The sequence below is a fragment of the Lampetra fluviatilis genome, chromosome 11 (assembly GCF_964198595.1).
Source record: "Lampetra fluviatilis chromosome 11, kcLamFluv1.1, whole genome shotgun sequence".
Taxonomy (NCBI): Eukaryota; Metazoa; Chordata; class Hyperoartia; order Petromyzontiformes; family Petromyzontidae; genus Lampetra; species Lampetra fluviatilis.
Window position 1 is genome coordinate 9,976,406 of NC_136285.1, and position 22,984 is coordinate 9,999,389.

At 41.0% G+C, this 22,984-nt stretch overlaps 1 protein-coding gene across 1 annotated transcript in view; it reads left to right on the forward strand.

Moving 5' to 3' along the window:
- Positions 1-22,984, forward strand: part of LOC144934784 (voltage-dependent calcium channel subunit alpha-2/delta-2-like) — a 148,556-nt gene that overhangs the window by 70,807 nt on the left and 54,765 nt on the right. Inside the window, exons 7-11 of the mRNA XM_078860929.1 lie at positions 1,005-1,136; positions 15,299-15,356; positions 16,962-17,012; positions 21,722-21,821; positions 22,597-22,755. Of these exons, the coding sequence (XP_078717055.1) occupies positions 1,005-1,136; positions 15,299-15,356; positions 16,962-17,012; positions 21,722-21,821; positions 22,597-22,755 (500 nt within the window). The remainder of the gene's footprint in view (positions 1-1,004; positions 1,137-15,298; positions 15,357-16,961; positions 17,013-21,721; positions 21,822-22,596; positions 22,756-22,984) is intronic.

Here is a 22,984-nt window from a genome sequence, read left to right on the forward strand (position 1 = left end):
TACTTCCGTAATCATCTTTACAATGGATAAATTGTGGCATGCTGTCACTTAAAAGTTGTTTTTAACGTTCCACACATTTAAATGGACAAATGATTCGATATCATATATGTGCAGTTAGCACCTATGCTACTTCAGAGTGATATAAATGTCATATAATGTATCTACAAAGGTGTACAGAGGTCCATTTGTGTTAAATAAGCACCCTTCAGTGCACGTGCCTGTCAGCTGTTAGAGTTCTTGATATCAACTGTTTACTCAATAAGTTAATGTGGTAAATACAAACAATAAAAGGTCCAAAATGTGTCGTGATGCATTTTAATTATAGATTTGTTTTATTTATGAACGCTGCCTCCCTACATCAATGGGTTTTAATGCACGCTCAACTTTCACAATTTGTAGTTTGTGTTTTTGTTGTTCATTAATGTGTTTTTTATCCTTCTTTTCAAAGCAATGTTAAGTTTCCGCACAGTGGGGGTGTCTCCGTGTAAACCCAATGCTTCTTAATCAGTATTTACACACGTGTGCCCCGTGGCAGTTCTGACAGAGCCGTGTGTCGCCTGTAATTAGCTGCGGAAACAGCGAGGTTTTTTTTTTTGCGAAGGGGTGTTTTTTGAAGTGGCCCTGTCGCCATGCAGAGCGCCCTCCTGCCTAGATCCGCTTCTGCTCAGCCACAACTTTATCTCCAGCAGCATGGTGAGTGTCTGTTTGCCACCAGGACCACGCTGCAAATGGGGTGTTCAGAGATGCATGCGAAGCATTTCCAGACGGAAATGTACGTTCTGCAAAGAAGGGGGGGGGGGGTGGTAAACCATTTGCCGCCTGTAAGGAAGAACGTGTGACATTTGTGACGACCCCCTCCGAGTGATGCATGGAGTCAGTCGGCGGAGCACCAAGGCATTCGATGTGACTGAAATCTCCATCAGCGGTGTCCCCCCAGGGGAGGCCTCGAAAACCTTGTCAGTGACCCATGACCTGACGCATTCACATTTATTTTTTCTTTGCAGCCACGATCATTCTGAACGAGCTGAACTGGACGGCGGGGCTCGATGAGGTGTTCAAGCTGAACAAGGAAGAGGACCCCACTCTGCTGTGGCAGGTGTTTGGAAGTGCCACAGGTCTCACCAGATTTTATCCAGGTTGGTTTTTTTTCTGGATTAAATTTATTTGGATTCTGTCAATATGTGTGGGGTTTTTTTTGCCAATTGTTGTTCAACTTGTGCTACCGGCATCACATCATGACATTAGGGTGCCCCTTTTGGAACTCTCGCAGAGCATTGCATGCTTTTGTGAAAGAGAATGGCCCACAGAAGCATAATTTAAAGAGCTTGTTCTGAGATGTTTCACCTTTTGTAATCCTTTCTCATGCTAAAATATTATCCCATGGCAGTCAAACTGGTGTATATATGTTATACTCCAAGTTGGAATCTAACGTTATTTGTTGGTGCAGTCATTGGTGATGTTAGATCGTCAAATCACTACATTTGATAGCTGTCGTTAAATGTAAGATTGCTACCTGTATATGAACCCAGGACCTCATCGGTGTCGGTTGACCTCCTGCTCTGACCTCTTAGCCACCCAACCACCTTGATTTAGTGCTTCATGAATATGTTATGCTTCACTTAAATGACACAAGCACAAGCAAGCACAGGATCAGCACAGGATTCTTAATTAGCAGTATGTGAGTTAGCCTAGAGTGGTTTGACCTGGTATGGACCTTCTGGTAGTCTGATTACTATGTCATAATATAAGCATTAAATGTTAGTGCTTCTAATTGGTGCTTCACGGTATGTGAAAATGCGGCAAATTACTCATCACATCTGTGGATTAATTGCCTGAGCGTACAACTAGTGGGTTTGATTAAAACTAGACCTTATTAGTAAGAAGGTGGCAATGTTGTGTGTTAATAGGCTGTCTGTATACCCGGTGATTCACCTTAATGCACCACGATAGCAAATTTGTACATTAATTAAAAAGTCAACGTATCCCTGCATCTTCGACCTTAACCATGTTAAGGTCGTGACATCACCTGCTTAACAAAAATGCCTTGCATGCTAAATATGAAGCGTACACACAAAGAAGTGTAGCTGTTGCATTGTACGTGGCCAAGACAAGTAACATTATATACAGGGTTTGTGGGAAGTAGCTTATTCAAGGTGACTTACTCAGTTTATGACCAAATCACCCTGAATGCACATGATCTCATCCGATCTTGGAAGTGAAGCAGGCTTGGTGCCTGGCTCGTATTTGGATGGCAAACTGCATGCAAATTGCCGAGTGTGAGTTATGGAAGAGATAGCGGTGGAGCAAAGGATATTTTAATCTATCTGTATGGAGCTTGGAGTGTTTACCCCCAGCATATGTGTGGGTTTTCTTCAGGTAATCCAGTTTCTCACGATACCAGATGCTAATAACATGGAACTGACCAAGCAAGCCAATGCGCAGCCCTCTTAAAAACCCCTTGAGTTTTCCCTGTCAAAAAAGGGCCTTATTGCTTAAAGTGATGAATAAATAACTATCATTCTAGTCGTTTATACTATTTATATTGATGCTCAAAGTGCACAGTGCCTTGATTCAAAATATAAGGAATGAAAACCAATTGCCTTTGCACATGGGCACGGAACCCATTTGTGCGAGAGCTTGTGAGGCTTAGTAAGAAGGAAATTAATCTCAGTCAGCGCTTGGTATTTACGCTGTTGGAATAAAGCGCGTGAATTTTTTTTTCTTCCTCTGCCATTATTTGCAGCATCAGAAACACGTGCGCAATGCGTCGCCCTCCGCGCAGCCCCTGAGCACGCATCGCGATGCGAGTCCCGCGGGGGGGGGGGGGGGGCTCCGTTTGGGACTCGCTGTCCGTAGATGAAGCACGCCGACACTTTGCGCGCGTGCGGCGTGCTCGAGTCAGAGCGCGACACCCGTCGTGTCGCGGCGGACAAAAAAGGGCGACGGGTGCCCTCGCAATTCAGCGGAGTGCATCTAGCGTCTCGCCACTGAGGCTGCTTTGACGGTCAATGCGTTCGTCACCAGGGGACTCGCAATCCCCGTTCTACGAGACGCTGACAACCGGTCGCGAAACGCTGGCCCGGGAGGGGGACAGCATGGTTGACGCGCAAAAAAATCCCTTGGCCGGCACGTCTCTCGGCAAACATTTATCTCGCTTCCAGACCACTTTTAACCGTGATTGGTTGTGGACAGAGAGACTGTGAAAGTCTTCTCGGCAATGTCTGAAGACCAGCTGACATATAACTCCTTCAGGACTACGCTAGACGTGCGTGGTTTTTAAATGGCATCAGTCTGCGTGTCAATTTAAATGTTTACACTGTCACGAACATGTTACATACGGCACATTTTTGACCATGGTTTTGACTCGGCTCAAGAAAAAAAAAATGATTGAGAGATTTCCTATGAATAACACTCCACGGCAGCTCTTCTGCATTGAGTCCACAGTGCCGAATGACAGAGCGCCATTTGGTATTCCTTCGAATGCTGTTTCTCATCATTGAATGTGGTGACCCCGCGCGCAAAAGGCAAAGGTGAGCATCATTGTCGAGAACTTGATTTGAGGCCTGGGTAAAGTGGTCACCTTTTGGCTCCGTCAGTGCTCGGGGGGGCAGGCAGCAGCGTGACTACAAATGTAGACAGTGCGGTGAAAGCTCCTTGCTCGAGCTAAGGGAGCCACTTTGAGTTTTCGGTAATGCTGGCCACAGGAAACAACGTCGTTATGGTCACCATGGCAGAAGTAATAATCAGCTGCTATTTGGCTCGCGAAATGCAATGTCGTAGTTATGTAATTGGAGCTACTCTTCTAGGCCACTTGACATTGTATGTAGCGTTTGCATTTAGCATGGAGGTATACATTTAGCAAGGATTTTTAATCATATAGTTTCCTTTGGTGTGTATGTGGTCAATTGAGTGTACATGTGGTCTATTCAGTGTATATGTGGTCTATTGAGTGTACATGTGGACTATAGAGTGCATGTGGTCGATTGTTGTCTATATGTGGTGTATTCTGATTGGTTTCATTTGTCTTCACATAAATTGTGACTTTTCTAAAAATAGAAAATGTGTTTTAATCACACAGCAACTTTAGCCTAATCAAATTGTATTCGAAATGCCTGAGTTTCCAAACACATCTGTAAAATGCAATTTTTAAGATTTAAATTGTTTAAACTAGCAACATTAATGTTGGGTCAGTTAGGTCTATATTTTTTATTTAACCATTCCAGGCAATGCACTTTAAACAGATTTGCAAATTGTCTAATTGCTTAAGGAATTGAAACCCTTCTGGAAGAAACTGCCATTACAAGAAATAATTTGCAATTAATGAGCTTTTTAATTACTGCCATTAGAACATCTACGATACTAAATCAAATGGAAATTTGCCTGCCACTGCCGGTAGCGCGTCTGAAGATTTCTAAAACAAACGAGCACCGAGTGCCAGCTTAGGGCAAATGTCAGGGCAAAGGAATAATTGTGAAAGGGCTGTTTGCAGGAACCCGATTGAGAGCAGTTTTGCATGCTCCCAGAATGCACTTTTGCCTTGCCAGCACTGGCAAATGGTGAGTCGCAAACATTTCAGGCTGCACTAACCGGGGAGGAGAAACTCACTCGAGGGTGGAGAGGCTAAGTAGGAAGCAATTACTGTTTTTATGCGGAGAAATTACAAAGTAAAGAACACTTTGCTTGTATTTATTTTCGTTTGAATGTTTTCGTTTATGCTGCCGTGGTGTGATGGATGGCACACTGGCCTTCCAGAGGTTGCCGGTTCCATCTTCTGGGCACGGCAGTTGAAACAAAGGTGCTAGCTTCTTTAATCCCCTACCGCCTCTATCCACGCAATTAACATCTCGTCATGGTGGCAACACGTTAACTCGCCATGGTGGCGAGATGTTAACTACCTCACCTGGTATGCAGGAGGTCGTGGATTCGATCGCAACCCTAATTCCTGTATATTTGGAGTCTGCATGTTCTCCCCATGGTCGTGTGGATTTTTCTACGGATCCTCCGGTTTTTCCCTGCACATTTATAAACATGTGCTGAGAGTATATGGCTGCTATAAATTTCCACATGATCAGCCACTTCGTTGAGCTATCATTTGTGGCCAGGTGGATTCTGAAAAAGAGCTTTTTAGCTCGGTGGGCCTTACCTGGTAAAATTACAAATAGTTGAAAAGTAAAACAAATAGCGTATTATAATTGGTTTTATACTCTTCTATCTGGCAACAAAACTGACACCTTTTTTACAAGGAGTCATGTTTACATAGACCACAATACCTGCAGCCATAATACAAACAAAAGACATAACTCTGAAAATGTGCACTGTCCTTGAAGTTGATTGGTCCACACCCGAGACAGCTTTCCTTAGAGCCTAGTCTCACATGGGTTGGACCAGATGACGCCAAAAGGCGCACAACTCAAAGACAATGCACCATCAGAGTATGAGAGCTCGGGGCAAGCATCTACACTATGGGAACCTCATTTGCCAGTAAAAATATGATAATTGGTTTTTTACCCTTCTATCTGGCAACAAAACTGACACCTTTTTACTTCAAGGACAGTGCACATTATCAGAGTTATGTCTTTTGTTTGTATTATGACTGCAGGTATTGCGGTCTATGCAAACATGACTCCTTGTAAAAAGGTGTCAGTTTTGTTGGCAGATAGAAGGGTAAAAAACCAATCATCATATTTTTACTGGCAAATGAGGTTCCCATAAAATAGCGTATTGTTTAATGGTCTGACAGGGTTTGCCACAGTTAGTCGATTAGCAGGTCGCACGTGGGAGGGTAAAGTGTGGTTATTCCCACGTCTTCTGATACGACTGGCAAGCATGGAAGAGGAGGCCAAATACCCTCTCATGGGGCCTTCCAAACCTCCCTCTCGAGGAAGCCCTTCCACCAGCAGTGGTGGTGTGAACAAGCAGTTGCAGGGCTGCTCCTAATGTGTTTGTTTAACACATTCTTATAGAGATGTCCATTTTTAATGCCAAATTCCATTCGCAGTGTTGCCCGGGCGTGAGCTTAGGTTGATATCTCATTACAGATAGTATAGATAGCACGTGTCCATGAATGAGCTGTGTAATACGCAGGGGAGCGATGTTTAACAAGGTAATTAGCACATGATAATGCATGTTGTATTATAAAAACAGACCATGTCAAGGCATTGCTCTGTAATTGTTACATTAGAGCACAGGTATATATATTTAAAATGTCTTCATGGTTTTGGAAATGTTTTGGCTGTAATGTAAAATAATATTGTTTGTGTCCAAGTGTTAATACGTTATAGGTATTTTACTAATGGCCAGCATTTTGAAATGTGATGAACATTCCCTGATTTTGTTTTTTTTATAAATCAATGTGAAGGGCCTTTTATTCAATAATTTAACATTTGTTTCGCGTTATGCCAAAATTGCATGGAACTGGTGGTGATAGATTTATTATTTGATCAATATCGCATTCCAGATATCACAAAGGCAGCTTGATTGCTGTGTGGCCAGAGGGGCGATGGCTACAGGAACAAACGCAATGATTGCAGCTGACAAGAATATCTGAGGCAATTTATTGCTGAAGAAATTGTCCACTGCTTGAATAAATAATATATACAAAATGTATAAGCATATATATATGTTTTTATTCTTAGGTTTTTTTCCGGTAAAGTCACGTAGGTAAAAAGTTAAAATTAATAAAAGTAAAATAAAAATCACGACGTTTCAGAGGCATTTTTATTTTACTTTACTTTTATTAATTTTAATTTTTTACCTACGTGAATTTACCGAAAAAACCTAAGAATATGAATACTTGCAGTCACGAAAGCTTCAAATATAGAATTCTTTTTTTTGTTCCATATAATCAATGTTAAGCTCATTATATTATAATTTTCACAAATAATCTGCTTCAAAAATGTTTTATAGCAATGCACAAATTTCAGCATGCATCACAAATATAAACTACATCGTAGCCGTTATATGAAAGGGTTTGTAATAGACGCTTTATATTTATTTGTTAACCGCGATTCATACTCTTGATAATTAATGGGGAATTGTAGTTACCATAATTACGAGTGTGACCATTTTTCAAAAGAGAAGCACCGTAAACGCCAGAAATAAAAAAAGAAACTAATCCCAATCTTGGAGATTGCGAGCTTCTGTAACGATCTTTTGATGAGTCCTAACCACTGGCTCATTAAGTGAATAATAGCGACAGGCAGCAACAGCAGCAAGAGAGAGAGAGTGAGCAAGCGAGGGCGAGGGAGATGAGAGGCAGGGATAAAACGGGGGGAGGAACGGAGTGTCGTGTGTGTGTGTGCGTGAGCGAGTTTCAACTTCACACAACGCCAGTGCTGCTCCTGGGAGCAAGCATTGACCCCCCCTGACATCATTTACGCTTCACGGTCACCTTTCCCGCTGTGACCAATGGGAGGGCACCTTAGATTAGCCCCCCCCGCCTCCACCACCACCACTCAGGAGGTCTCGAAGAAATAAAAGCTTTTTTTTATTGTCAACTGTCGTGCGTGTGTTCGCATGACGAAATAAAGGGTAGGCTATCGGTGTTACCTGTGGCGTTCACTAATGATGAGCTTCTAAGCGGTAGACGAATTAGGTTAAGTGAGTTTAAATTGGCCACTGCCGCAATAAACGCTCGCAATGCCTACTGCCACGAAGCGTAATGTACGAGCAGGCTGAGTTTAAGCGGAATCTCCCCCACAGAAGTGGTTATCTGTTATCTTCCTAAGCCATACACTAGAGCAGGGGTCGGCAACCAAAATAACAAGAAGAGCCATTTCTTTCCAATTCGGTACAAAATTCAGTATTTCAAGAGCCGCAATGCATCTGAGTACATACTGTACATACGTACATATCGTCAAGAAGCAGCCCGTAAAGAGCCGCATGCGGCTCCGGAGCCGTAGGTTGCCGACCCCTGCACTAGAGCATGCATGCTTTGGTGGCAGCGGTGGCACGGAGATGTTTATCTCCCTTGCCTGGTACAACGGAGGTGGTGGGTTCGTTCCCGACCCTGACTACTTGGAGTTCGCGTGTTCTCTTCTCTCCCGTGGTCGCGTGGATTTTCCTCTGGGTCCTCTGGTTTTGCCCTCCACATTTAGGATCAAGCGTTTAGATTATTTAGCTGTTATGAATTCACACATTATGCTATACACTAGGGCTGAACGATTTGGGGAAAATATCTAATTGCGATTTTTCTGACAGATATTTCGATTGCGATTACATTTTTTAAAGTCAAGCTTCAGTTCAATATTCACTGTGTACTAGATTTAAAACATGTGATGGAGCATTACCACATCAAAATATGAACTGCTCTATATAGTCTAATGCAAGGATGAGAACTTAAAATATATGAATTGCTTCCAACATGTATTTATTAAAATGTTCTAGTTGTAATAGAACAATCAAACATGAAACAATTGTTAAATGAAATAAAGAAAGTTAAAATAGAAAATAAAACAATTCCAATAAGAAATAGCACTTTTAAAATCGCAAAAATTGCAGCCTTTGCGATTTGCTAATCGCATTGTTTAAAATTGCGATTTCGATTTGAAATCGATTAATCGTTCAGCCCTACTATACGCCACTTGGATAAGATATCATGCGTGGCCATGTCACCTCTGAAATATAGCTAATAGCGTAGTGGGCTTTAACTGGTAAATGCAAGTTTAGTTTACACCAGGCCTTTTAAGTGTTTTAAATGAGGCTTAAACCAAGCATGGAGAAAATGGAGCAGTTATATACACCAGTGGCGGCTCCTGCAAAATCTCTCAGGGGGGGCAAATGTCTGGATGATTTATAAGGATAAGGTCCACCCATGCAAAGGATAAATTAACAGCTTAAGCATGTAAAGGCAACTTCACTTCTTTAATATTAATGAAAAATAAAGTGACTCTTACAATACATCTTGTTTGTTTCTATACTCACTATTAATACAATCCACTCAAGTTTCTTTTATTAAAGATTCCACTAGGTGGCGACAAATAAAATTGTTGACTGAAACGTGCTTACGTATGATGACGTAAGCACGTTAGTGCGAGCCCTCCCGGAAGCCATAGAGAATGCATTGCAGCGCCCCCCGTTCGAAAAAAAACATCTTTGAATGTTAGTTTATGGGACCACTCGGGGCGATTCTCAGCCGGAGTGAAATCGCCCAAAAAGAGGCGGTACTCCACAGAACGTGACATGACGCTGATTGGACTATATCCAGAGGCACAGTGACGGCTAGCGTGACTCTGTGGTTGAATGACATTGGTGGTGCGTCGCCCAATCGCCCTAATGAAGAAACCGCCCCTGATATACACTCGACTACAGAATGTATTTATTGCTACCACTCAATTGCATTGGAGACTTACTGTGGTGCAGCTCATGGTGTCTATAACAAGTATTGAGTACAATTCATTTTCGGGGTGTCTGCTGTAATGGAGCAATGGTCAGCACACTGGAACTGCAGAGGTGCACGGGCTCCATCTGCAAGCGGGAACAGTTGAAACAATGCTGCACGATGTTTAAAAATCCCTTTACTTTTTTCCGACCAGCAGTATACATGAGTACACCATAGTTGGTTGGACGGCAGGTCGCGTTCGGTAGGGTAAGGTGTGGATACTCTGCCACCACATGTCTGGCCAGCACGCGACAACAGCCAATTGCTCTTCAGAGAAACCCTTGAGAGCTTCCTTTTCGTGACGGCCCTTGCTCCAACACTGGCTCCAGCAATACATTGCAGGGCTGAAAATGTACCTATACAGTCATATTCAATTGATCGCTGAGGCTTTACGCTTGTATGTATGTTGAACTTCTTTCGCACCGTGCTTAGCCAACCATGCTAATTGGAGGTAGGTGCGGGGGAAGAACAACAAATGAAACAAAAAAGTAAGTTCCAAACAAATTTGTAAAATCTAGGTTTAAAAGTGCATAGCTCCAGTGGCTTCCTAATATCAGAAGGAAGAGCGTTCCAGATGGCCACAGAAGCGTACCTGAAAACGCGCGATGCGGTGACCGACTTTGTTCGATGGTTACCGAAAGCCACTGCGAGGATGACCAGAGTTCGCCTGATGGTGTTATGCTCCTTGACGAGATGAGCGAGGTATTGTGGTCCATGTGTAGCAAGCACTCTGTGTGTAATGAGTACGACCTATATGCTTGCATATATAGTGCAATATTTATTTGTCTGTGAAAAGTGGCACTGAGTCTTCTTTTTCCGAAGACTCCTGCGTTCGTTAGCACTCAAAGGTTCACACAGGTTGGTTTGTTAGCTCATTATTTATTGCCTTTTCCATGCCACGTAGTATTTATTACAAGTGCACGTGATTTAATGACCTTCGCCTCCAAATCGCTGGATTACGATTTGCAGAGGTGTGGACTCGAGTCATGTGACTTGGACTCGAGTCAGACTCGAGTCATGAATTTGATGACTTGCGACTCGACTTGGACTTGCATAACAATGACTTTGTCCCACCTATGAGATGTGGACTCGAGTCATGTGACTTGGACTCGAGTCAGACTCGAGTCATGAATTTGATGACTTGCGACTCGACTTGGACTTGCATAACAATGACTTTGTCCCACCTCTGACGATTTGTATGCCGCACGGTTAGAGGTAAATATGAATGTGCCTGCACTCAGCATCGCAGGCAGTTTTATGTTCTAGCTGTGTGAGTTTGCTTGAGGGGATGGGGATGTCGTAGTTCGTGCGCTGTGCTATGACTTGGGCTGTATCTAAGCAGCGATTAATCAATTATTGAGCTCACCAAACATACATACATGCATCGAATCGCGTGTATATGATTCAATGTTTGTTGTTCAATTTGTAAATAGTAATAATAGTAATATTATACGTATATATTGGTACCATTATTATGGCGCAGGGCTACGTTTCACAGAAGAATATAGTGTGCCGGTGGGGAGCGATGTGGTGGCAATGTGTCATCCCAAGTTAGTGAGGAATCAAATGTTGCTAATTTGGACCGACCATGATGCTAGCACGCAACCCATTCCATGTTGTGAGGAATGGGTTCATGTGACCCCTGTAGAGAAGTGCTGCCCCTTTTAGCACAACATACAAAAAACATTTCGATTTAACGCTTTCGTGACTGCAGGGATTCATCTTCTTGGTTCTTTCGGTAAAGTCACGTATAAGGGTCTTCACCTGAGGACGGCTGCTTGCGTTGTGGCCGAAACGTCGTGAGAATTATTTTATTATGTTTTATTTTTATTATTTTATTATTTCCCTTCTACGTGACTTTACAAAAAACATGTTTGAATCGAATTGCCACCCAACTGCGTGACAATTCATTGAATCACCGGAGGAGAAATCGCCGCATCTCAAACTATAACCCTGATAAACGTCGTTCGATTCATGGCCATACACACGGCTAACAGTTGTATAAACATCTGATATGTATGCGAACTTATTTCTCACCGTACGTAGCCAACCGTGCAGGCCTCGCATAAGCTAGTTCTTGCCTCGGTGAGTACCTATTCTTAGGTTTTTTCGGTAAAGTCACGTAGGTAAAGCATTAAAATTAATAAAAGTAAAATAAATAAAAAAATCACGACAGCTGTCGGGCTGTGACGGTTTCACCTGTAGACGGAAGCTTGTGTTGCTTCCGAAACGTCGTGATTTTTATTTTATTTTACTTTTATTAATTTTAATGTTTTACCTACGTGACTTTACCGAAAAAACCTAAGAATATGAATCCTTGCAGTCACGAAAGCTTCAAATCTAGAATCGGTGAGTACCTGTTGCAATGTGGTTGCAGATCAGCCCCGGGCAGACAATGGCGGTCTGGTGTGAAGTTCGTGGCGTGTGCAAACGATTGTGCCACTGGCCCACCCTACGTTAAATTGGTGTGACTGTAAATTTCATAATTAAATACAACTATGTACTGCATATATAGCTGTTTTAGAATGAAAATAGTGCCTTGGTTTTGTGAGTTTGGGAGCAAGGTGGGTTATTTTCGTGGTCAATAAACGGCTTCCATTGTTTCTTTTGGGCCAGCTCGCCTTCAATATCGCGCATCTGCATAGAAACATGATGCAATGCAAATGTTATACCACTTGTCTGGTTTTCGTTTTATTTGAATGAAACCATACATTTTATTCCACTGTGGAACTATCTCTAATGGTTGGCTCTCAATAATGTATATGTATAATATGCGGCAAACTGGAATACCGTCATGGAAATGAATGCTTTTTTGTAATATGATGCTTTAAAAAGGCACGCAAAGGAATGCAGAGAGAAATGCAGTCGCCAGATATAATGTGGCCAAAAGCAGTGACCTCAGCCCTGTATCTTCCTTGCAGAATTGCTTCAGCAACCTCAATTTCATTGATGATTATGAACATCCATCTGTATTGTTAGAATAAAGTGACTGGAGGTGTTTATATGTATATATTTCATTTGCTGTTATTATATCCCTAACATCTGTATTACTTGAAATAGTATTTGTTATTTTAGTCATAGTACAGTGTGTAGGCAATATACATAATATACAGTATTTATAAATCCATTACAGTTTTACTTATTTTCTTTGGTTAAAATAAAGTCTTCCCTTCTGCCCTCAATTTTAGAGTCAGCTTTGACATGCTAATGCATAACGTTTCTTCTATTCATATGAGGTTAATTTTGTGGTGTACCACTTTCCCCTTGTAAACAGTACCGTTTTCATCTTTCTCAACTTGGAGTCTGCAAAACACGAAGTAATTGCATCGTTGTGGGGAATATAAGTAACAACATAAACAAGCAGACAATACACCTCATTCCCATATCTGTCCATCCACGTAAAAAAAAAATGTTTACACATCACATCAGTCACATGGCCTTATGGAAGTGCATCACTCTAAGCTAGTCTTGACAATCATTGTTTCATCGGCAGTCAGGCTTGCTTAAACCAATGCTGGTGAACTGTCAGATGTTTATAGACAAAGATATGGGTCCTAGTTCAACCAAACACTATATATAATACACGAGGTACGAGAAGCAGGAATATTGTCTGATTATATGTTTCGTATTCTACATATGTGCTTTCTTGAGAAACAAAGTTTGCAAACCGGAATATGCTTCAATGGTGCTTCAATTCCACATGCGAGTGCAGACTTTGTTGAAAGATGAGCACACTGCTGCATCCAACCATTAAGCAACCAACAGGATGCCAACAGCCAGACTGTGTGTGAATGTCGCTCTAATGTGTTTGCACCACGTGTTATTCGGCAGGATGTCCAATTTTTCACTTCACATGCTGAGAGCGTCTTCAAGAATTAAATTCCTTCAGAAATTATTTCAGGAATTCAGTTCCTGAATGTGTTCCCAACACACGGGAGGGAAGCATCCGACATCTTGCCGAACAAAGTGTGGTACAACCCAAAGACACATCAGAGGGCTTTACAGCACGAAACCACAAAAGACTACGAAGTTGCTTTGAATAAGTGACACGCACACTTAATGGAATAGTTGCACTCTGCCAGCTGTGTCGGTCAGCTCCACAACATGAATTAATCATCAGTGTGACTCTCGAGGCAACGCACTCCATGCTTGGCCATCATTGAAACGCTATCAAAGCGCAGTTTTGTGCAATCTGTGATGAGTTTTTTGCAGGGCTTTGAGTGGTGTGATTGCCACAGGGGGTACAACTTCTGCTTTTCCTTTTTGCAACGATTGTTGGGACCCGACCGTATTTTTCCATTCTCTGGACATCAGTGCCCCACGGCTTTCTGTTCAACACAAAAGAATACATTTAAAATAGAGATGTCCTCAGAAACCCACCCAATGGATGGTTTGGGTACTCTCTTGTGTAGATCCACCAGTCTAAAGTGTAAGTGCTTTTTTGATGAACTCTTGCCCTTTCTCTCCAGTAACTCTGCAACACTGGGTGCCTTTATAACATCTAACTACCTTGCATGGTAAACAGGAGGTTGTGGGTTCGATCCCGACCTTAATGCCTATATATTAGAGTTTGCACGTTCTTCCCTTGGTCGCACGGATTTTTCTCTGGAACTTCCGGGTTTTCCCTCCACATTTAGAAACGCGCGTTTCGAGTCTTTGGCTGATATACATTTCCACATGTTAAGCCACTTCGTTGAGCTATCATTTCTGGCCTGGTCGCTTCTGAAAAAGAGCTGCATAGCTCAGTGGGCCTTACCGGGTAAATATATTTTTAAATAGGATGTTCTTGTGAAAACAAAAACAAGGTGAAGGTGCAGCACTGCAATTACTTGATGATGTCACTTCTGGTAGAAAGGCCGTCACTACAGTGAACACTGGAGAGCCCTACTATGGTGCATGTTTGGCCTCCGATTCCACTCTGACCTGCTGATCAAGTAACAGTGGTGTACCCATGTTTACCGCACGGTGAACGTAGATTGAACCGGCGACATCTGGATTTGAAGCCCAGTATGTCAACTGTCACATGATGGCAACACCGTTGGTGTTCTTGAGAATTGGCGATTCGTTGCAGTGAAACAAATCATTCCCCACCCCCAATCCTATCTTCAGAAATTTGATGAATCGTTGTGGTTCTGGTCACAATTTTATTCAAAAGGAATTTTCTATTGTATTGTGGTCAATGGTAGCAGCTATAATGGTCTCAGTTCTGATGTGAACCCATTAATTGCAACATATATTTAGTGCCATTTGTCAATCCACTGCTGGGTGAAGACTACCCCAATAACTTGTTGGTTATGAGAGTTGCGTGACCATACTTTTCTACGCTGGTCAATGTGTGTTGGTGAATCTCGCAGGGGAGGGAAAAGACCTGCCCAGATATCACATGCCACTGTGAGCCACGGTTTGGAATCGAACTAAGGCCACTGAGGTCATAGTGCAGTGTGCTAACACACCACTGCTCTACCCAAAATACAACACATTTGAAACAAAACACATCAATTGTTACTTCTTACACATGCCGTTTAATACATGTTTCCTGAGCTCTCCAACATGTTTTCAAATGGTACCAGTTATAACCAGGAAACAACACTGGAGAGCGAGCCAATCAATGCAGCACAACTGCAGACAAATCCCACGCAGCCAAGACGTCGCGAGCTGAATAATCACACTCATCGGTGAATCAATGTCATTGTTCCACCCATCAACAGAAAGTCCCGATATCCCTGCACAAAGCCAAATAATGAATTTTGCCTCCAACCCAAGTGGAGCTGCTGAATGGCCCCAGGTGAAAGGGCCCTTAAACGGCCACTCCACTTGTAAGTGCTGAAAAATGCAAAGTGTCGCGCTTTGCAGCATGCCCTGCTAACCGCAAACGCCCTGATATATTTATTTATTTATTCTCCTCCTCCTTTCCCTTAGCAACTCCCTGGGTGGCTCCGGGAGACGTGGATTTGTTTGATGTCCGCAGGCGGCCGTGGTAAGCGCTCGTGAAGCGGACGGCCAAGGGCCACCATATTTCTTGCTCGCTTACCGCTTGATTCATTCATTCGTTCATCCAATCATTCATTTTTATGCGTAATTTATTGCCCCAGAGCTGCCTTTAATGGAGTTGACTGGTTTGAGCATCGCCGCATAAATCTGATCCCTGCAATGCAGAGTTGCAGCCAATTTCCTCAACGTTTAGATCATCGCAGTAGCGGTCATAATGGGGGCATTACATGTAACTGGCTGTGATGTAATCGTATGTGTACAACATCACGTTTTGCGTTTATCATGGCAATAAAATATTTACTTAAATTTTTACATTAAAGTCATGCCAAATATGGGTGTGCACCCACATATATATAATTTATACCAGCATGCTACCAGTTTATACACTTTGTGGTACAATAAAATATGACATTTACTGTGACAGAGTTTCCAAACACATTTTAACCATTTATAAACATGTACTATTTCAAATGTGACGTTTATAAAAAAAAAACAACGCTCACATTACACCCAGTCTTTTGGATTCACTGGAACCAACGCTGTCTTGATCGTGAATTTATCCACTGAACGTAGATGCCTCAAATAGCTACATCAGAGACTGTAGTACCATGACAATTGATGTAATCATTGTTTTCATATCATGATTCACAAATGAACTATGCCATGCCCTGTATTGTTTCAATGTACAGACAACTTGATGTGAATTCTGGAGTTGAAACCAATGAGAATGCTCATGAGCTTCATTTTATTTCAGCAGTTCCTCTGTACAAAAATAATGAACAACACTACGGAATTCGGCAGTATTTCTTGGAACGCATTTAATATTAGCAAAATCATAACAATAATAACCGTAAACATTCCTATCATGACTGCACTCAAGACTTAAAAACAGAAAATGGCAGTAAAAATAAATAAAGTAAATTTGAATGTACTAAAGTTATTGTACCATCTGGCCTAATTATAGATTGACATATAGCAAAAAAGAAAGTAATTTACAGCGTCTGCCTGCAATAAAGAATAACTTTATGCTGGGGGACTGTGTGATTGATGTGGCCGGCAGTAATTTCCACCTCCATCGCAGCACTCCTGGCATTTTCATTTACCTTTATGCCTGCAGCCCCGGTCATTTCGAGAGGCTCTTGTCCCTCAAGCGCAGAAAGTCAAGCAAGCAAACCGAGCGTGCCGGGAAATGCTTCCCGTTATGGCTTGAGGAACAAGCTCGCAGAGAGACAAATGCTCAAATGTCTCAAATGCCATCACTCAAAAGCGGTGTCATCATAGTTCTTTGCCGCCAATAAAAAAAGAGCTAATAAAATGAAAAAAGTTGAATTTCCATTGCCTCATTAAGAAACACATTTTCAAGACGGAGCAGTACGTTACTGATAGAGGAAAAAATGCAAGACTTCAAAGGAAAAGCATAGTTTGCATTGCATATTGGTATTTAAATACATTTTAATGTGGGCGATTAAACAATCCCTCCGATAAACGGGATGTAGTTGCCGTGCTATTAATTCCACGCTCAGTTGCGGCATTCGACGATTGCCATTCGTGCACATGCACGCGTGTTGACATGATTTGTGTTTCTTTGCAGGTACATACAAGGGGCCTCATCTCCCAAGGACATGGTGATCATTATAGACGTGTGAGTACGGAGGAGCATGGCAAATGACAGCCGTTTGCAATAGCAAAAATTTCCCCTCAGGCTGAGTTGGCAGAAATTTATTTTGTCGCGGTGGTAGATGTTTGCCACAGAACTGTTCTTGTTTCAACATGTTGTATACGTTACTCATTAACGTGTTTGACATGCCAACTCAATGTGCAATAATAATATGACCATAGATATATCTGCAATCATTATCAACAACTATTTTAATTTCGTTGCTGGATGAAGGCTAATCCATTCGGCGTGTATAAATTTGCCTATCACAATTCAAAGAATTGTCACGATTAAAAGTCAAGATTCGATTAAAGAATCAGATGGGGGGTTTTTGTTGTTGTTTATATTGTGGTGCATTGTCGTACCTCTAGTGCAGGGTCATACTGACCATTTTCACAATGACAATTACTCTAAGAGCAGTGGAAGAGGTGGTGCAGTGGTTAGTACACTGCACTATGAATGTGACGACCTGAGTTTCAATTCCCGGCCACAGCTAACATCAGTGGCAAGTGACATCAGAACCGATCTTGCTTCCCCTCCCCCGACACTTCACCAGTATGATTGAAGTATGGTCAAATAAAACCAGTGACTGACAAGGCATGGGGATTCCATCATCCAATGGTGGATTAAGAATGGCCGGGATTTAGTTCATAGTTGTATTTATATGTATGTGATGAATACAACATTATCGATTCTTACACACGTGTTTTGATGCATGTATCGTGAGTGTAAAAATCTATTTTTTGTATACATACAGATGAATTGATGCGTCATTACATGTCCACTGACCATGATTGATGCCACTACCCACAGTGCCTTGCAGCATCATCCCATCGGGTGACCATGACTTCATCACTACCTCTCATTTTTCATCACACCTTCACGTGTGCGTCTACTTTCTTTGCTCGCAAAATTGTTTCGCCGAGAAGGAATAGAATTAGTTTTATATATCTAGAAACAATGTACTCTCTATAACATCGTGATGTATTTTTCAGGTGTAGTTGCGAATGGTAAATACTATGGGTGTTGCCATCAGATTCGGTCATAATCGTAAATAGCCCAACCCCTGACCTCCCCTTTTCTGCCAGTTCAGGAGATCAGCTTAACATTGCTAATGATTGGAATTTATCAGAATGAAAATTGGATTTGTAACAAAAATGTCATTGGATTATGCCCTATATTTATTTATTTTAAATCCTATATCAATTGATTGCATTCACAGATAAACATTTTAAACCGTTATGACATATTAAGTCGCTGTAAGCCTTCCATAAAATAGTGCTTAATGAAGTAAAAGTTTAAGCGAACGTCTAAATGTTATTACATTGCGAATAGCGCTAAACAGCCAATGTAGAATAACAAACTTGTTTGTACCTTAACCTGTCCTGGCTTCCAGGACACTGTTAAGTGTGATTCTTTTTTTTATGTGTGCCGATATATACACACACATTTATGGTTAAAAATTACCGTGTACATGTAAAGATGCAACGCTCCTCATGATAAATATAATTGTCATAATTCAGGATCATGAATCGATTTAGAAATCGATTTTTTTTCGTCTCGCTTTACCACCACTTGACACATTTAGTTGTTGTCTTAAGGCAGTGCTTGTGATGAATGTCAATAACACTTCCTCGGAAACTTAACACGTTCGTCAATAAAAGGAACAATGTTTCAAAGTATTCTGTATATTTTTGGGCACGTTATTGACGAATGCGTAGACATTTTTGTTGCGTGTGTGCTTGTGCACTTGCTGCCAATGCAGCCGCATCACCAAATAATGTGTTTCATCTAACGCACATCGTTTGCATGAACATAGACTTTTCACACACTCGTGCTGCTGAGTGTAACGTCAACACTGGCTTGCCCTCACCACAGCAAAGTGAAATTTTCTCCACTTGTAAACAGGTTATGAGCACCACGACTCTGTATTTTGACTTTGCTTCTCCGAGGGCCAAAAGTACCGTTTGCGAATGGAGAAACGTTTATTTCATGCGTATCCAGGCGAATTTGACATATGCAGTATATCGACGTATTTGTACGCATTACTTGCTGATGGTGCTGCGTTGGCAGTGTTGCACAAACACAATTAACAAAACAACAACAAAAACGCAACACATTAAACATTAACACTATAAGAAAAAAAGTGTCGTGTAATATTTATGTAACTAAATTGCGATTGTAGTCTGATCAGTCTAAAGATAATCTGCCTGACCCAATTCACATTAAAGGGCTTGTATTATTTAACGTTGATTTATATTCTATTTGCTTCACTGCTGTAATTTATTTTTGCTCTTTGCCATCTTGGCGACTCGGGTAACTCTACCAAATGAACCAATCCTGGTCCCAGGAGGTGTCACGTGGTTAAAACAAAATGAAGTGCAAACCTTGAAACATATTTCAACACCGCGTGCATGATATACTAAAATGTGAAGCTGCACAATTTATACTTTGGGGGCTCCAGTATTAAAGTTTAACTTTTAATCCTAAATATGGGAAACGCAGTTCACGTTAAACTGGTCTCCTGGCTTGTTTAATTTAGTTGTATGTACTTCAGAGAATGTTAAACATAGTAGTAAATGAAATGTCACATCAGAGATGCGATTGTAACATTCCACATGTATTGCCTTTCATCAAACTGAAACGTTACTTAACTTGTTCGCAGTGAAGAGAGATTTTTATTTTTTACTGTAATGTCAGAGTTGTTATCATCCAATTTCCTCCTTCACTTTTTTTTATCACCCTTTCATGGCATAAATTGTTTTCAAGCAGCAGTTGTAAAACAAAATGAAAGTTATTAAATGTAACGCATACAATCATAACGTCTAGCCGGTGCAGTAACCATGGTGAATTGCTAATTTGATCTGCCTATCATACACTCCTGTCAACCCGGATGTGTGTGTGTGCCAGTAGTTAGCGACTCTTCACTCTTTGCTAAACAATCACCGTCAATTGCCTTTCTTGTTATGGGTAGGCCATGCAATGTGCTCATACTCTTTGTATAAGTTCTACTTGTTTGAGTGGCAGTCAAACGGTTTTGGGTCAACTCTGATCTTTCTTTGTGGCGTAATGGTACATCGAACTCGCCAACACATCATTGGAACCTCATTTGCCAGTAAAAAATATGATAATTGGTTTTTTACCCTTTTATCTGGCAACAAAACTGACACCTTTTTTTTTACAAAGAGTCATGTTTGCATAGACCACAATACCTGCAGTCATAATGCAAACAAAAAACATAACTCTGATAATGTATGCACTGTCCATGAAGTTGATTGGTCCTTGTCTGTCTCGGGTGTGTCTCGGGTGTGGACCAATCAACTTCAAGGACAGTGCATACATTATCAGGGTCATGTCTTTGTTTGCATTATGACTGCAGGTATTGTGGTCTATGCAAACATGACTTCGCCAACACATGTTCAATTCTGAAGCTCTCAAAACATGCATCATATTGTATGAGTATTTTTTTTTATCACGTGTGTTGAATACAATGAGTTCATGTGATCCCCTGCTGCCGCTAGAGTCGCTACCATTCTCCACGATGTTAAAATAATATCCATTCTTTAATCCAATCTTGACCCTGAAATGTAACTATTCATCCAATCAGTGGGTGGAGGGGGGGGTGCATGCATCATTACACCACTAATATCGATAATGATTGCACGTCATTTTTCATCATGGTTATCCCTCAGATCAATGCATGTAATAGATAGAGCTTAGATATAAGCCACTGCACATAAAAAGACTTTGCTTCAAATGCTGAACAAATAGTTGAGCAATGTGTTTTTATACTTATATATATTTGCGAGCACTTCAGATTTATACTGTTCAGGCTCCTAACTATAGCCCCATATCCAGACCATGATAATATCCTATAGCCTATAGCCTGGGGCTGTGTTTTAAATATTAGACCTCTGAATGACATGACCTTCCTTTCCACAACAATTTTTTTCTGGCCATGAGCGTGACCACTAGAGCTTCCAGTCACATTTCATTTTCCTAAAAAAAGAGAAAAAAAAACCCAGAAGTATTTTTGGAACATTTTCAATTTCACATTAAATATCTTTAAAACATCAATAGCAAAGATTAGAAGTAATATGCAAGCGCATTTTTTGTTTGAAATGTTTGCAAATATGATTGTTGCCATCGCTGTGAGTGTTGCCAGTGGCCGTATTTTTTTATACTGTTTACTGTCTTAAACCAAAAATGCACTATCGCTTTCAGCAAGGCAAACAGCAATTAGCTACGGGGGTCTTTAAAAAAGTTAAAGGAAAAAATGGCTTCCTTTCATCAAACGAAAGCCATTGAGTAGTGCTTGTGGTGTGCTTACTTTTAACGCATTATCTGAAAGGCATCACCATTTGGGGTGAAGATAAATTCCGATCAGATAACCGCCACCAAAACCTTGAGGTCATCGTGTGCTGCTCGAAAATGTATTACATTCTCGCAAGCGTTATTCATGTTTACTTTCCAACAAAAAATACTTATTTTTTTTTAAATAGTTTTAAATTATACTTTGAAAATAGAGGGCACCTGGAAAATGTATCATTATCTTCTAAATACAATGCAGCAATTGCTTATTGTGTTACAATGACCTTGAAGACGCAAGATGAATAAAAGATGCCTGCTTTCAGTCGTGCTGCATAACGACTGGGTTGTTTTTCCTTTGTTACACCTTGTTTGCATTGCTTCAGGAGCGGAAGTGTCAGTGGACTCACATTAAAACTGATGAAGAAGTCGGTGTCTGAAATGCTGGAAACCCTTTCCGATGATGATTACGTGAATGTAGCATCTGTAAGTATTGTGCCTCAGACATTTCCTTAAGGTACAACCAAAATAGAACTATTATTATAGTCTGATGTTTGCTCGCCCGGTCTTCAAATAAAATGCATTACCATTAGTTCCATGTGGTTATTGTATCACGTACGTTAAAAATACATGTGCAATTAATGGGCTGTTTGCTGATGGCATTAGGGACCAGGAAAATGCTCTGTAAAGTTTTTTTAATGAAATAACCGATGGCAGATATTATTGTCCATAGAGATGTGTGGAATTTAAACTACACTACAACTACTTAACATTTTACAATTTAAATACGCACGGTATAAACATTGTATTTAAGCGTATAACATATTGCAAACGAATGAGTGTTAAAAAAAAAAGTCCCTGACATTTAACTTTTTAAAAAAAATCCTTTATATTAAGTTCACTTGCTTGCTTGCTTGCGCGCTTACGACCGTGCAAATCTTTCGGTCGTTTTTTAACCCACTTCCCGTGATCCAATCGAGCTGACATTTTGCACACAGACTCGTTGTGCGTGACAATTTATTTTCGCGAAAATGTTTTTCAAAAATTTTCCACTTTTTAGGAAAAATTTTTTTTCATATTTAATTTAAAATACCAATGTGATAAAAATGAAACTCTTACTCAAGAAAAACAGAAATGAATAATAAAATAAAACCGATGCCACGCATATAAAGGATTTATAGTGAAAAACTTTGTTTTTACGGGTAAATTTTTTTGCATGTGTGTTTTTTGTCTATTGTTTACTTATTTATGTATTACACAGTTTCACAACGAAGCCGTCCCGGTCTCCTGCTTCAAGCACTTAGTGCAAGCCAACGTACGCAACAAGCAAATGCTCAGCGAGTCCGTGGAGAAGCTGACTGCCAAGGGGATGACGAACTACAAGGCCGCGTTTACGTACGCGTTTGAGCAGCTCTTAAACGTACGGCTTCCTTTGAACCTCGCAGGGCATGCTAATCCACATATTTGGAGGGCTGGAGATACGGCACGGATGGGCGAGAGACATCCCCTCTGAAGTGCTCACAATTGCGCCGTTAATTGTGCAGAGCATACATATGTAAGAAAATCTGATTGTGAAATAAATAAGTAATGTTCGGTACACTGCTTAATTACGATTTAAACAACAACAATCCATTAAATTAAATACTGCT